General features: G+C 58.4%; 1 protein-coding gene across 3 annotated transcripts in view; it reads left to right on the forward strand.

Annotated features, from left to right (window-relative positions):
- The window catches only part of P2RY8 (P2Y receptor family member 8), a 44659-nt gene extending 33010 nt beyond the window's left edge, over positions 1–11649 (forward strand). For all 3 annotated transcript variants that reach the window (XM_078064702.1, XM_036119277.2, XM_036119278.2), the window contains one exon: positions 6179–11649. In XM_078064702.1, coding sequence (XP_077920828.1) covers positions 6215–7291 — 1077 coding nt within the window. In that variant the 5' untranslated portion in view covers positions 6179–6214 and the 3' untranslated portion in view covers positions 7292–11649. The remainder of the gene's footprint in view (positions 1–6178) is intronic.
- Positions 11650–13837: the final 2188 nt, after the last annotated feature.

The following is a 13837-nucleotide window of genomic DNA, read 5'->3' on the forward strand; positions in this document are numbered from 1 at the left end:
TGCAGCTTCCTCTCCTGGGTCGCATAACAAACATTGGCCAAGTCCTGGGGCTGTGGGCAAGAAGGCGGTCTCCCAGACGAGGCTGGTGATGGGGGTGCATAGCTTCCTGGAGCCCATGTGTGAATGGCCAGAACTTCTGAGTGTCAAGGTCAGATTCGAAACCAGTCTTGCTGCCTCCACCTCTGCTGGCTGGGCATCCTGGGTAGTCTTCTCTCCAAGAACATCCCTCAGCACTGGTGGGGATATCGCTGTTGCTGGGAGCATCACCCTGGGATGCACTGAGGGTCAGCAGCAGCTGGCTGGACGGAGGGTCTCAGGGGGGTGGCTCTCATTCTGATGACACCCCAGGAGAAGCCAGTCCTGATGGACGCTTATTGGCTCTGTCTGTTCATTGAAGGCAGGGGAACCAAAAACACTACAAAGAGTTCTTAGGAATATTCTCCTCCTTGACACGTCCTGCAGTGGGCTGAGTGGGGGGGCCCCAAAACACATGGCCCCCAGAACCTAGGAATGTGATTTGTTGGGAAATAGGGTCTTTGCAGATGTGACTAATGAAGGATCTGAGATGAGATCATTCTGGATCAGAGTGGCCCTAAGTCCTGTGGCAGGTGTTCTTATAAGGGACAGAAAAGGAGACACAGACACAGAGGAGAAGCCACCTCTGTGAGGACGGAGGCAGAGATGGGAGGGATGCGGCCATGAGCCCAGAAACACCTGGAGCCCAAAAGCTGGAAGAGGCAGGAAGGATCCTCCCCTGGAGCCTCGGGAGGGAGCACGGCCCTGCCCCACCTGGATCTCAGCGGTCCTTCCCCACCCTGATCTCAGCAGCCCTGATCCGCCTGGATCTCAGCAGCCCTGCCCCGCCTGGATCTCAGCAGCTCTGCCCCGCCTGGATCTCAGTGGTCCTGCCCCGCCTGGATCTCAGCAGCCCTGCCCAGCCTGGATCTCAGACTTCCGGTCTCCAGAGCTGGGAGGAGGATGGATTCCCATGGTTGGAGCCCCCAGGTTGTGGTCACTTGTTAGAACTCCTCCAGGACATTCGTACAGTTGCTGATCTAGCTAACAACATTTACAGAGCACAGCACGGTTTACAAAGTGTTTCCCTTTCACTGGGTCACCCCATATCACAGCAACCCTCCGAGGATCACAGTCGAAGAGGAGACCGAAGGTCCAGGTGGAGACACCACACTGGGCACTCTCAGTGCTGCCAGATACCCGCGTTGCCCACGTCTGGAGGCCGGTGAACCAAGCTCAGCTCGGCCCAGCATCTGAGTCTGGTGACAACACCCCAAGAGAAGTGGAGTCTTGCCCGTGCTGTGCTCATGTGGGCACGGCTGCTGGGAGCTCAGCCCGTGCGTGCCCAGTGACTGAACATTCTCCGACGTGACTAAAGGCACGTCCCATCTGCATTCTCCAACAGCACCGCATCTCCAACGCTGTGGCATTGGGTGGGGGCCGTCGGAGTCTCCCAGGGCCGCCATAACAAAGCACCACAAAAACCCAAGACACCAGAAGGGAGACCAGCCCACAGTGCAGGGGGCTGGCTCATGGTTTCCTGTCCCCACAGGGAGCTCAGCACCTGGGACAGCCCCCAGCACGCAGGAAACACAAGGCCTGACCGTGAGAGAAGACGCTGGGGACCCAGAAGGAGCACTCATGAGCTTGAGTCCCCGCTGCTCTTCGTCGGCTGCCTTCTGACCCCTGAGGAAGCCCCACCTCAACTGAGCCCAAAGGACCCCCGTGCTCAGTGCCGGGAGCCTCCAAGTATGGGGTCTGGCGCTGGGTGCAAGATCAACAGCATTGTTCACAATCGCCAAAAAGCAGAAACAACCCTAGTGTCCATGCACGGAGGGATGGATAAACCGTATGGGGCCCTTCCTCACGGGGGAATAAGACTCAGCCATAAAAGGGACCAAAGGTCTAACACCCGCTGCCCAGTGCATGGACCTTGAGGGCACAAGGCTCTAGCAGACGCCCCAGGCCACAGAGTGTGTGATCCCGTGTCCACGAAATGTTCCGAACAGGCTCGTCCGCAGAGACGGGAAGTCGATGCATGGCCACCTGGGGTCTGGGGTCCGGGAGGAGTGGGGCTGGGGCCCAGGGGGGAATGGGGCTGCCAGCGCTCCGGTGTGCAGGATTTCCTTTAGGGCGGCTCACAACGTTCTGGGACGGCATTACGCCGATGTCTGCACGTCTGCGAACATATTCAAAACCGCAGAATTGTCCACTTTAAACGGCTGAACTTGACAATATGTAAATGAGGTCTCGATAAAGGTGTGAAGAACCAAAAAAATGAGGCGCATACAGCCGTCCCTGACAGGAGGGCATTCGCCCGCCGCCGTGCGCTCAGACCAGCATGCATTTCCTGTGAGGCAGAGGGTGACAGGCGGTCCCAGCCGCGTCTCTCTGCAAGAGCCCCCTCCGCTCGCCCGTTCATACACTTTCCCACCCCACCACTCGCCGCCGCAGCGCTCAGACCAGCATGCCAGAGCTGATTTCTTTATTAATCACCCGTGCCGCTCAGTGGGCGGCCATGCCGCGTGGAGGCCCAAACGCCTCGGGCCGCAGCTGGGGCTGGGCTAGCGCAGAGGGGGCTGAGTGCTCTCCAGAGGTGACTCATGGGGACGCAGGGGCCGGCGGGCAGGGGGGCTGCTTCACCGAGCCTCTGTTCCTCCCACCACCTGCCACGCACGTCTGCTTTCAAGAGGGCCACACAGCATGCAAATATGTGCGGCTAACAAGCAGCCACCTGCGGGGGGGGAGGGGGGACAATAGATCCCCACGTCCCTTGCTCCGTGAGCAGAAAGGGAAACAGTTCCCCCCCCAGGGCTGCTCTGTGCTGGGAACACCAGGGCAGCGTCCCGCACAGGTCGATCGCCTTCCTGCCAATGCTTGTGGGCTCCAGGACATCCGCTCAGCCCCCTGCACCGGACACGTCCCCAGAGCACACAGCAACGTCCCCACTCACCCTCTCTGCACCCTGCACGGTCTTGGCGTCTGCCCCCCACGTGTGTCCTTCCGTGGCACCCCTGGGGACCCCAAAGAGCATGTATCCCTCTGTCCGGCCCCTGACGCCCCAGCGTGGACCGAGGCCGCCCCAGGGTAACTGTAGGATGCACACCTGAGCACGCTTTAGTGGAACAGAAAGCATCCCACTCAAACTGAAACTCGGGGCCATTTTTAAACCGGTTTGAGGAACCTCTCTGATGCCGGCGGACATTGGCAGGTCCTCGAGGCAGGAAGAAATGCCCGCTCAGGGCGGCGGGTGGAAATCTGCAAGGGCTTTGAAGGCGGTGTGCCAGCCTCTCTGCCATGTGGACCCTGCATGTCGTGCTGGTGGACACCCCGTCCCCTAGGATGAAACGGCCAACGCCCAGGCCAGCTGGCGTCAGGGTGAGGCAGGTCGCCGTGGGGCCTGCCCGGGGAGCCGAGGGCGTCTTTGGGGCTCCCGTCTGCATGAGGGAGGCCTGAGCTACCAAGAGGCCACCCTGAGCCCCACGCCCTGCTCTCAGAAGCCCCACATCTTGCAAGTAGGAAGCCCACAGACTCAGGCCCTGCAGAACAGCAAGCAGGAATCCGCGTCCGGATCTCAAGCCAGCAAAGCTCAGGAGAACGGGCCTTGGCACCTGCCGCCCAAGCCCCAGGCCCTCCTCCCAAGGAATGATTTCCACCCCCACCCCCCCACCCCCAGGAAAAGACCAGCTGCAGGTGCAGATAGCCGGAAGCAACGAGGCTTGCCCAAACAGGACAGAACCAGTCAGAACCAGAACAGCTCACTCGGCGTCCCGGCCTGAGGCCATCAGTATAATGGTGCGGAGGCTCATGGTCCACAAGAACACCAAGGCTTGAGGACATGCTGCACGCTCTGGGCCCATCCAAGCCCCAGCTCTATGCTCACCCCTCTTGCAACCTGTGAGCCCCCATCTGTAAGATGTGACCCTGACGCCCACCTCACCACCTCCGGGCATGGCGGTGGGGACCAGGGAATGGGCGAGGGGCCCTGTGCCGTGCAGTGCCGGCCATTCAGAGAAGTTACCATGACCCGAGCGATCACAGGAGCTCCTGTGCAATCACAGTGTGAGCGGGGCGGGGGGCGGCGGCCTGAGGCCGTCAGCACGTCCATCTCCAGGTGTATAAACATGTAGTAGGTTGTGTGTATACCCACATGCATATATATGAGAGAGAATAAATGTGCAATAGGATGTGCGTATATATACATACATTTACAATACGTATGCATGTATATGCAATGACTGCATACACAATAGGATATTTGTATAAATACACGCAATAGAACATATGTGTGTATGTATATAAACACACACGCACATATAGAAACAGATACAAAAAAACATACATCAAGGAATTAGGCTCACACGATTGCAGGGCTGGTGAGCCTGGAATCTACAGGGCAGGTGGGCAGGCTGCAGACTCAGGAGAGAGCGGGCCCTGCAGCCTGGGGGCAGAACACCTTCCCTGGGAAGGCTCAGTGTTTGCTTCTCAGGCCTTCCCCTGATTAGACAAGGCCCACCACAGGATTAGAGCATCACGTCTTTACTTCAAGGCAGCTGCTGGTGCTCTGCAGCCGCACCTACGAAACCCCTTCACAGACACCCTCGCATGTACACCCAACTGCAGAGATGGGGGCTGTAGTCAAGCCGCGTGGACACATCGGCCAGCACTCCAGGGGGACTTGACCTCACCCCAGGACGCACCCTTCCTTCCCCGGCACAGGCACACTCTCTCTCCTGCGCCCCTGGGCTCCACCAGCATGCACAAGACTGCTTTGCGGCTCTACCCAGTGCGCACGCCACCTCCACCTTCGGCAGGCAGACCTCCACCGGGGTCAGCCCTGCCTGGTCGGCCCCAGCTCACAGACACGGCACAGCTAGGGCCTGACCGGGTGCCCTGGCCCAGGACCCAAATAAATAAACCCAATCACTGTTTCCCGAAAACTTGGGTAAGCAAAACTCCCAGAGTTTGCCGTGTCCTCCACTCTTGGTATATATTCAGATGATTTCATAACCCCACCCCAAAGAGCCCATAGTCTGTTTGGGGAAAGCCACGGGACCTAAGGCAAGAAATCAAGAGTACGAAACAGAGATAAGACCCAGATGGCAATGTGGAGACCGGTCAGGTACTCCGTCTGCCCCAGCCAGAGAGGGCTGCCTACCTGGGCGTCTGGGTTCCTGTACCTGGGAGGCTGGGAGGGCTATGGGGTTTTCAAACCACACTGGAGACGTGTGTGTGTGTGTGTGTGTGTGTGTGTGTGTGTGGTCGTTGGGACAGGTGCATAGGTTTTGTACCTTGAAGCAGGTGCGTGGGGGTTGTTACCTTGAAACAGAGCCGTGAAACAACCGTGTGACAAGTGGGTGCACTCTTCCCTGCACCTGTGGTCATGCACTTAAATGCATGGGTAGAGGGGCTGCGGGGCCATCGGCGACGGAGCAGGGGACTTCCTGCGTGGTCTGCGTGGGGCCCTCCCAGATCCCCCATCAGGGCCTCCAAAGTCCCCCATCGCTAAAAGGTGGCCCCCCCAGTGGGCACCCCAAGATTGGGGCCTCAGCTGCAGGTGAGCAGGACAGAACCGGGCTGGTTCTGTCCCACCCAAGCTGGGGTGTCCAAGCGCGAGGCAGAAGAAAGCAGGAGGCCAGGCACAGGGTGACAGGGATGGACCTACTGGGACTTCAGTGCTAGCGGCACAGCGCCCCCGTGTGGCCAGGTACAGTAGCCAGTCATAGGACGGGGCGGGCGGGGGGGGGGACCCGGGGTGACTCCCTCCACCTTCCAGGGGTCGCAGAGAAACTTCTGCAGCTGGAAACCGGGTTAGCGCCTTGGCAACTCTGTAACCTCGCAACTGTGTTGCACGTCTCCCCTGGCTTCCTCCTGGCCCCAATGGTGAAGCCGCCGCACCCTAGCTTGCAGCACGCTCCCTGCGCTTCCAAGGAGCAGGAAGGGCGCGACTGTCCAAGCAAGCGCCCGGTGTCCCGGCGCACGGGAGGCGTCTGGGTGTGACGCAGCTTCGCAGGATTTAGCGCGCCTCCGCTCCGCTCCGTGCCACGGGGGGACCACGCCAGTTGCGCACAAGTGTGCGGGACAGCGGCGGAGGCGAGCGAGGGAGGCCGGCCGGGAGCCCCGTCGTGCTCCCCTGCTCACCCGGGTGCCCCTTGCCTTCCAGACCCGCGCGCGCGCGAGCAGCAGGTGCCGGAGCAGGATGGATATGAACGTGACGCGTCCGGACAACGCCACCATCCTGATGCTGCGGGACCCGACCATCGCCGTGGTCCTGCCCGTCGTGTACTCGCTGGTGGCGCTGGTCAGCATCCCCGGCAACCTGTTCTCGCTGTGGGTGCTGTGCTGCCACATCGGGCCCAAGTCCCCGTCGGTGATCTTCATGATCAACCTGAGCGTCACGGACCTCATGCTGGCCAGCGTGCTCCCTTTCCAGATCTACTACCACTGCAACGGGAACCACTGGGTGTTCGGGGAGGTGCTCTGCAACGTGGTCACCGTGGCCTTCTACGCCAACATGTACTCGTCCATCCTCACCATGACCTGCATCAGCGTGGAGCGCTTCCTGGGCGTCGTGTACCCGCTGGCCTCCGCGCGCTGGCGCCGGCGACGTTACGCGGTGGCCGCGTGCGCCTGCGTCTGGCTGGTTCTCCTGGGCGCGCTGTCCCCGCTGGCACGCACCGACCTCACCTACACCGTGGAGGCGCTGGGCATCGTCACCTGCTTCGACGTGCTCAAGTCCACCATGCTGCCCAGCGTGGCCATGTGGGCCATGTTCCTCTTCACCCTGTTCATCGTGCTCTTCTTCATCCCGTTCGTGGTCACCGTGGCGTGCTACACGGCCACCATCCTGACCCTGCTGCGCACGTCCGACGCGCACGGCCACGGCCAGCGACGCCGCGCCGTCAGCCTGGCCGCCGTGGTTCTGCTGGCCTTCGTCACGTGCTTCGCGCCCAACAACTTCGTGCTGCTGGTGCACATGGTCAGCCGCCTGTTCCTGGGCCGCAGCTACTACCACATCTACAAGCTCACGCTGTGCCTCAGCTGCCTCAACAACTGCCTGGACCCCTTCGTGTACTACTTCGCGTCCCGCGAGTTCCAGGTAAGGCTGCGCAGGTACTTGGGGTACGGGCGGCTGCCCGCCGGCGGCCAGGACGCGCGCCGGGACGCGCTGTTCTTCACTCGGACGCTGTCGGCGCGCTCCATGTCAAGCGGCCCCAGCGACGGGCTCGACTCGCCCAGCCGGCCCTCGCTCAAGAGGCAGGAGAGCGTGTTCTGAGCCGCGCGCCCCCACAGAGCGCGCAGTGGACAGGTGCGGGACGAAGGGGCGGTGTTCTTCCCCGCCCGCCTGCCCCCCGCAGCCGCTGCTACTGCGTCCGTGCGCAGGGACAGGGTCCCCAGGGGGGGCTCGAGTCGGGTGCCCCAGCACGGCCGCAGGGCGCAGGGACGCAGCGACACCGAACAGCCCGCGCTGAAACGGGACAGGACGCAGCGTGCCAGGCGCACTGGCCCTGCTCCCTGAGGATGACCACCCAACCTGACCTGGCAGAGCGCCCGGCCAGCCCAGCTGCGTCCCCATCGACCCGCAGCATCCGCCTGCCTGGTTCTCTGTGCCTCTCGCTCAGGGACGCCGCTGACACCTGATGCTCCCCAGCCTGGCACAGCCTGGACTTTGTGCTCACACTGCCCTCGGTCACGGTGTGCGCTGGGATTCACCCCCGCCAGGCTGCATGGGCCCCTTTGGCCTCTGTGCTCCCAGGCTCCCCCCACCCACCAGCCCATGTCACCTGGTCCCCCCAGGAACAAACGTTGCAAGGGCTTCCAAAGGGGTTGGTCACTCGGGTTCCTCGAGCCTCACGTTCTACAACATGTCACAATGTCCAGACGGGAACGACATCCGTGCAGGAGGGGTGGGCCGGGCCCCCCACGCGGGAGGAGGGTCTCCAGGCAGATGAGACTCTGCTGAGGTCGAGTTCTGTGAAGGACGATGCTGTCAGCACCTGCGACCGGGCTCTCCCTGACATGATTCGGGGTGCAGCTTGCCCCGAGGTGCCCCCCGGCTGGGTCTCTGCATCCTGCTCCCAGCGGAGAACCCTGAGTCACAGGCAAGGCCTCCCACGGTGTGAGGTTGGCCTCGTGCACCTGGCCTGACCCAGGCACCCAGCAAGACGGCGGACCGCACAAGCCTGTGGGAAGACCAGCGCCCAAGGCCCCTTTGTGCCTACTGGCCGCCTGAGCACACGGGCAGGGGCTTCCTTGTCTCTTCCTGAGCCCAGGACACAGCCGTGCCAGCCCCAATATGCATAGTGCTTCAGGAAGACAAGCAACTGCATCCCCGCGGGGTCCGGGATGCCAAAACAGTGCGTTTCCAGGAGCCTGCGATTTGCCTGAAACAGCAAAGTTTCTGATACTTTCTTCATCGCAAGGGGATGCACGGCTTCGGGCTCAGGGGCCTTCAGGGGGCAACGGCTGCGGGGCGGGCAGCCTCCCCACAGGAGGTCCGAGATACAGATGGAGATTGATAGCTGCCGTCCAGGGGCCCCTGGGGGCACCTGCTCCTGCCATCACTGCTTTGGAAGGAAAACAGACACACCTGTCCTAGAGTGAATAGTGACCCCAAACCCGTGTCCACCCAGGACCTCGGGATGTGATCTCCTGGATCGGGGTGGCCCTAAATCCAATGGCAGGTGTGCTTATAAAAGACAAAATAGGAGAGAGAGATACAGAGGAGAAGCCACGTGAAGAGATGGGGGGGAACATGGCCACCAGCCCAGGGACACCTGGAGTCCCAGAAGCTGGGAGGCAGGAAGGACCCTCCCCTGGAGCCTCTGGAGGGAGCTTGGCCCTGCCCGACCTGGATCTCAGCGGCCCTGCCCGGCCTGGATCTCAGCATCCCCTCCGACTCTGGGATGAATCCCCTGTGGATTTAAGTCTCCAGCTTGCACAGAGAAGGCCGGAGTCCCAGCTGGAACTCTCACCCACGGGCTCCTCAGTCCTCAACACCACGTGGCCGAGAGGTGACCTCTCCCCTCGTCGATGCACACAGTGATGTGCACGCCTGGAATCTGAAAATGATGCAGGTGGCCACCCTTCACAGAGGCGCCCACTGCACACAGTAACTGGAGAGGCACGCACGGTTCCGGCTTCCTGTTACGTGCTGTGGACCCCAGAGGTCAGTGTATAAACTGTGGACCCCGATACCAGCCTGGGGGGCTCCAGGCCCCCTTCCCTGTGCATGGTCCTAGAATGAAACTCAGGTTCCTAGCTTTGCCCGGTGCCCATGCATGTCCGGTGGGGGCAGAGGCACGTGCAGGTGGAAAGTAGGTGAGTGCATGCTATGCTTGCCCTTGGGAACTGTGAGAGTCAGCCTTGGGGGTCCCCCTCGACACCCCCCCCCGCCACGCCAGGGTCGCATATCGTCATTGCCCACCGCCTTGCAGCTAGAATGTCCCCACAGGGGACAGTGTCCAAGCATACTGGTCCTGAATGCCCAGCTGTGTGCACCGAGTTCAGAGCCACCATAGGGACCCTTCAGAGAGACCTACCTGGCGAAGGATTTACCTGGGGGAGGCACAGGTGACTCCAAGAAGGCTGGCATCAAGGACCCAAATTCTGCAGGGAAGGAGCCACATCCCCTATCTCTTCCTGACTCTCCCAAACCCAAACCCTAGAAAGCAATGTCGAGGCAGTAGGATCCAGACTCGGAAATCCTGAGCCAGCAAGACACCCCCACCCACACTCTGGGCGTGGGCCTCGGTGCGTCTGATGCACAAAAGCTGTGAAAACCTCAAACCAGCCGCACAGAACATCTTGGCGGCCCGTGAGAAGCCGCACACCTTGATTCTGGAGGAAGCCTGTCTACATAATATCCTCCTCCACAGGATGTAAGGCCCCTGGAGCCCTCAGGTGACAGAGGGGACTGTCTCCGGTGTCACTGTCCAGTAAACGGGCAGCGCCTCAGCGTGGGGCGTTAGTGGAGTGGGGGGGCGGGGAGGGAAGCAGTCCCACGGGGTCTTTCCCATTGCTGGGGATCCCAATGCACAGGTCCCAGCTTCATGCCACGGTGTTTGTCCTATGGCCTGAAATGCCAGGACTGGTCTTGCTTCCGGTTCAACACGCGAATAGTGTAGTGTGCTGTGTCTGTCTCTGTGTGTGCGTTCCCCAGAAACTCAACCTGTTCACCTGCTAAGTAGCAAATAAAAGTATACACGTGTGTGGGTACGTACAGATGTGAACTTTTTCAAAAGATGTGATACTGGGATTCAGCTCCTGGCTGCACGTGGAGAGGCAGAAGCACCCCGAGACTTATGATCCTTGATGCCAACCCTGATTTTTCCCCGTGCAGAAGGTGAACGCATTGCTCATTCTGACCTCTGAGCCCCCCCTTTCCAAAGACATGTCCCATCTTGCTTTGAGTCGCACATGCCCTCCAGCCAGGCCCCGGGATCTTCAATGCCAAGACTCTCCACGGAGGGTGGAATCAGGTTACTTGGAAGCACACGGCATGAATCGGGGCAGCACAACACGGATGGGGTGTGGGGTGTAATCACGGATTTGTTGCCCCGGATGATGGGGCTCTAAAAAGACATCCTTTTTTTGTAAGAGATACATGTGTAAATATTCATGTGTCTAATGATATGATGATTGATGCTTGGATTAAAATACCACAGCAAACACATGCATACTCACACATACATGCATGCATGCACACACATGTACCCATATTCACGCAGGTATGCGGGCATCCATCACGCACAAATGCACACAATGTACCCATGTGCATGCATGCCGGCATCCATCTGTGCATGCACACACATGCACACACACACGTGCACATCATGTACCCATATACACGCATGCACACATGCAGGCATCCATTCATGCACACACGTGCACACACATACGTGTACACAATGTATCTATATGCACACATGCACACATGTGGGCATCCATCCATGCATGCACACACATGCATACACACACGTGCATACAACGTATCCATATGCACACATGCACACATGTGGGCATCCATCCATGCATGCACACACACGCATACACACACATACGTGCACACAATGTATCCACATGCACACATGTGGGCATCCATCCATGCATGCACACACAGGCATGCACACACATACGTGCACACAACATATCCATATGCACACATGCACACATGTGGGCATCCATCCATGCATGCACACACACGCATACACACACATATGTGCACACAACATATCCATATGCACGCCTGCACACATGTGGGCATCCCTCCATGCATGCACACACACACACACATACATATGCATGTACATGGGCATGCATGCAAATTTGGGGGGCTGGAAGAAAAATGGCAGAATGCTGATCACTGGTAATGCTTGAAGCTGGGTGAAAGGAATGTGGGGTTCCATTCTATAATTCTCTTTCCTTTGAGCATATTTGAAAATATCTATACTTAAAGTGAGGTATATTGGGAAATGTCACACAAAGACATCGATTTCTGCCCAGTGTCGCCTCTCCGAATTGCTGAATGTGGAAGAAGTAAACATTCCCAACCCAGCTATTCTTTTTTTTTCTTTTCCTTCCAATTTTTTTATATTGTGGTAAAATACATACACACAAAATTTACCATTTTAACCACGTTTGAGTGTGCGGGTCAGTGGTATCAAACACATTCACGGTGCTGTGCCACCGTCCCCAACATCCGTGTCCTGAATCCTTCATCGTGTCGAACGGAAGCTCTGACCCCAGGAAACAAGGAACCATTCCCATCCCCCACCATCTGCTCTCTGTCCCTATAAGAGTGACGCCTCCAGGGGCCCCATATATACATGGAATCACGCAGCATTTGTCCACTTGTGTGTGGCTTATGTGACTGACCATCACGTCCCTCCAGCTTCGCCCACGTCACCGTTGAATCAAGGTACCATTTACCCACCACACAGCTCACCAGGTATTTAATACGTTTGTAGAGGTGTCCCAGAAACACCACAATGCAGCTATGGGACATTTCCAGCACCCCAAAAAGATGTCCGATGCCCGTTTGCTCTCCGTCCCTACAGCCAGCCCCAAGCAAGCGCACAGTACACTTGCTGCTTCTGTAGATGTGTCCTTTCTGTCCCTGTGACATCAGTGGGATCATACAGCACAGGGGGTGCTTTTTCTCAATACGGCATTTCGGGGTTCATCCGCGTGGTAACGTTTATCACTATTCTTCCCTCTTTGCTCCATGGGCTGGGTGAGCACCGCCTGTCTCTCATGCGAGAGACAAAATCCAAATAGCCCTAGTTGGGCACATTTTGACCTCAATCTCCAACAAAGGGTCCAATCCAAATACCCAAAACAATGGGGCTGAAGTAGCTGGGACATCGAGAACTCTGCCTCTTTCACAAGGTGCCGGGAACATATTTCTACCCTGCACTTTTCACTCTTTCTGGAATAGACAGCCAAGAAAACGCATCCCCCACTTACCAAGACTTGAGAACGTCATAGTTATTCAGTCAATGAAGAAATAATTTGGGTTCAGAATGACTTAGTTAAAAAGCTTCAATGTTTGACCTTCGCTTTTTTTTTTTTTTTTTGAAGTCTGATCTCTTTGGAAATCTGTGCGATTCTGCAAATGTCCATGAAGGTTTTTTTGTTTTGGTTTTTTTGTGTGTGTCATGAAAGTACTTCTAGGGTAGGAATAAATCCAAGTGAAGGCACAGGGAGAGGGTCTCCGGACGAGGATAAGCCATGTAATGGGTACGCTAGTTTCTGGGATTCACGGATAAACCCCACACAACGGGCAGCCTTCATAGGATAAACCCCACACCAGGGCATCCCCCTGTCTATCACGTGGATGAGCTCCTCCGTCTCACTACAGTGGGGTAAGTGTTGGGTCCATTTTGCAGAGGAACAAACTGAGGCATGGAGAGGTGGAAGGACTTGTCCGCGGTCCCAGAACCGGCGAGTGGGACACCCTGGGTTTGAACCTGGCACCTGTCCCCAGAGCTCCAGCCCACGTCCGCTGGAGCCCAGGCAAACCATCAAAACACCAGCCAGCCTGTTGGCAGTCCCAACAAAGAAGCAGCGGGGGATGGGGGGCCTCTCGGGGAAAACGACATTCCTTTAACCAGATCGTGGAAGGGTGCTGGGCAAACGGGCTGCCTTTGATCGTGGTCTGGGGATGCGCCCGTGCCGGCTCGTATTTGCGACCAACGCACCACGTGATGGGAGGGTGTTGTCAACCGGATAGGGAAGGACGTGACAGGTGTGCGGGGACCCTCTGTGCTATTTGGGCAACCTCCCCGAGAGCCTAAAAGGATCGCAGAATAAACCGGCTCTTCTTTAAAGAAGGAGATGAGTGGCTTGTGCGCAGATGTGACGGGGATCTTGAGGGAAATGTCAAGCTCAACCTACCAAGGACTGACTTCCAAAATACATGGGATGCTTGGGGCAGGCTGCCCTGGGTGAGGCCAGCCCGCGATCAGAACCGCTATCAAGGGGCTGGCTGGTGGGCGGCCCTAACCAAGAGAGGCTCCCTGCAGGGGTCTGGGGGGCTGGGATGGACAGGCATAGGGATGGGGGGAGGAAGGGGTGGGATTACCTGCATCCTGCCCTCCTGGTTCTCGGGCTCTCTGTGGGGAGGGTGCCGGGGACAAGCAGAAGGCACCACTGTGGTCTGTATGGAAGGTCCCCAGGCTCTGCCCACCACCCCAGCCCCCTCCATGTGTATCACGACACGGGCTATGGGTATCTAAACCTGCTTTGACCCCTATCCCGTGCCTCACGGGGGATCAGCCAGCGCAGAACATTAAGGGGGAAAAAATGAGAAGTAACAATG

This window comes from Halichoerus grypus, chromosome X, assembly GCF_964656455.1.
Source record: "Halichoerus grypus chromosome X, mHalGry1.hap1.1, whole genome shotgun sequence".
Classification (NCBI taxonomy): domain Eukaryota; kingdom Metazoa; phylum Chordata; class Mammalia; order Carnivora; family Phocidae; genus Halichoerus; species Halichoerus grypus.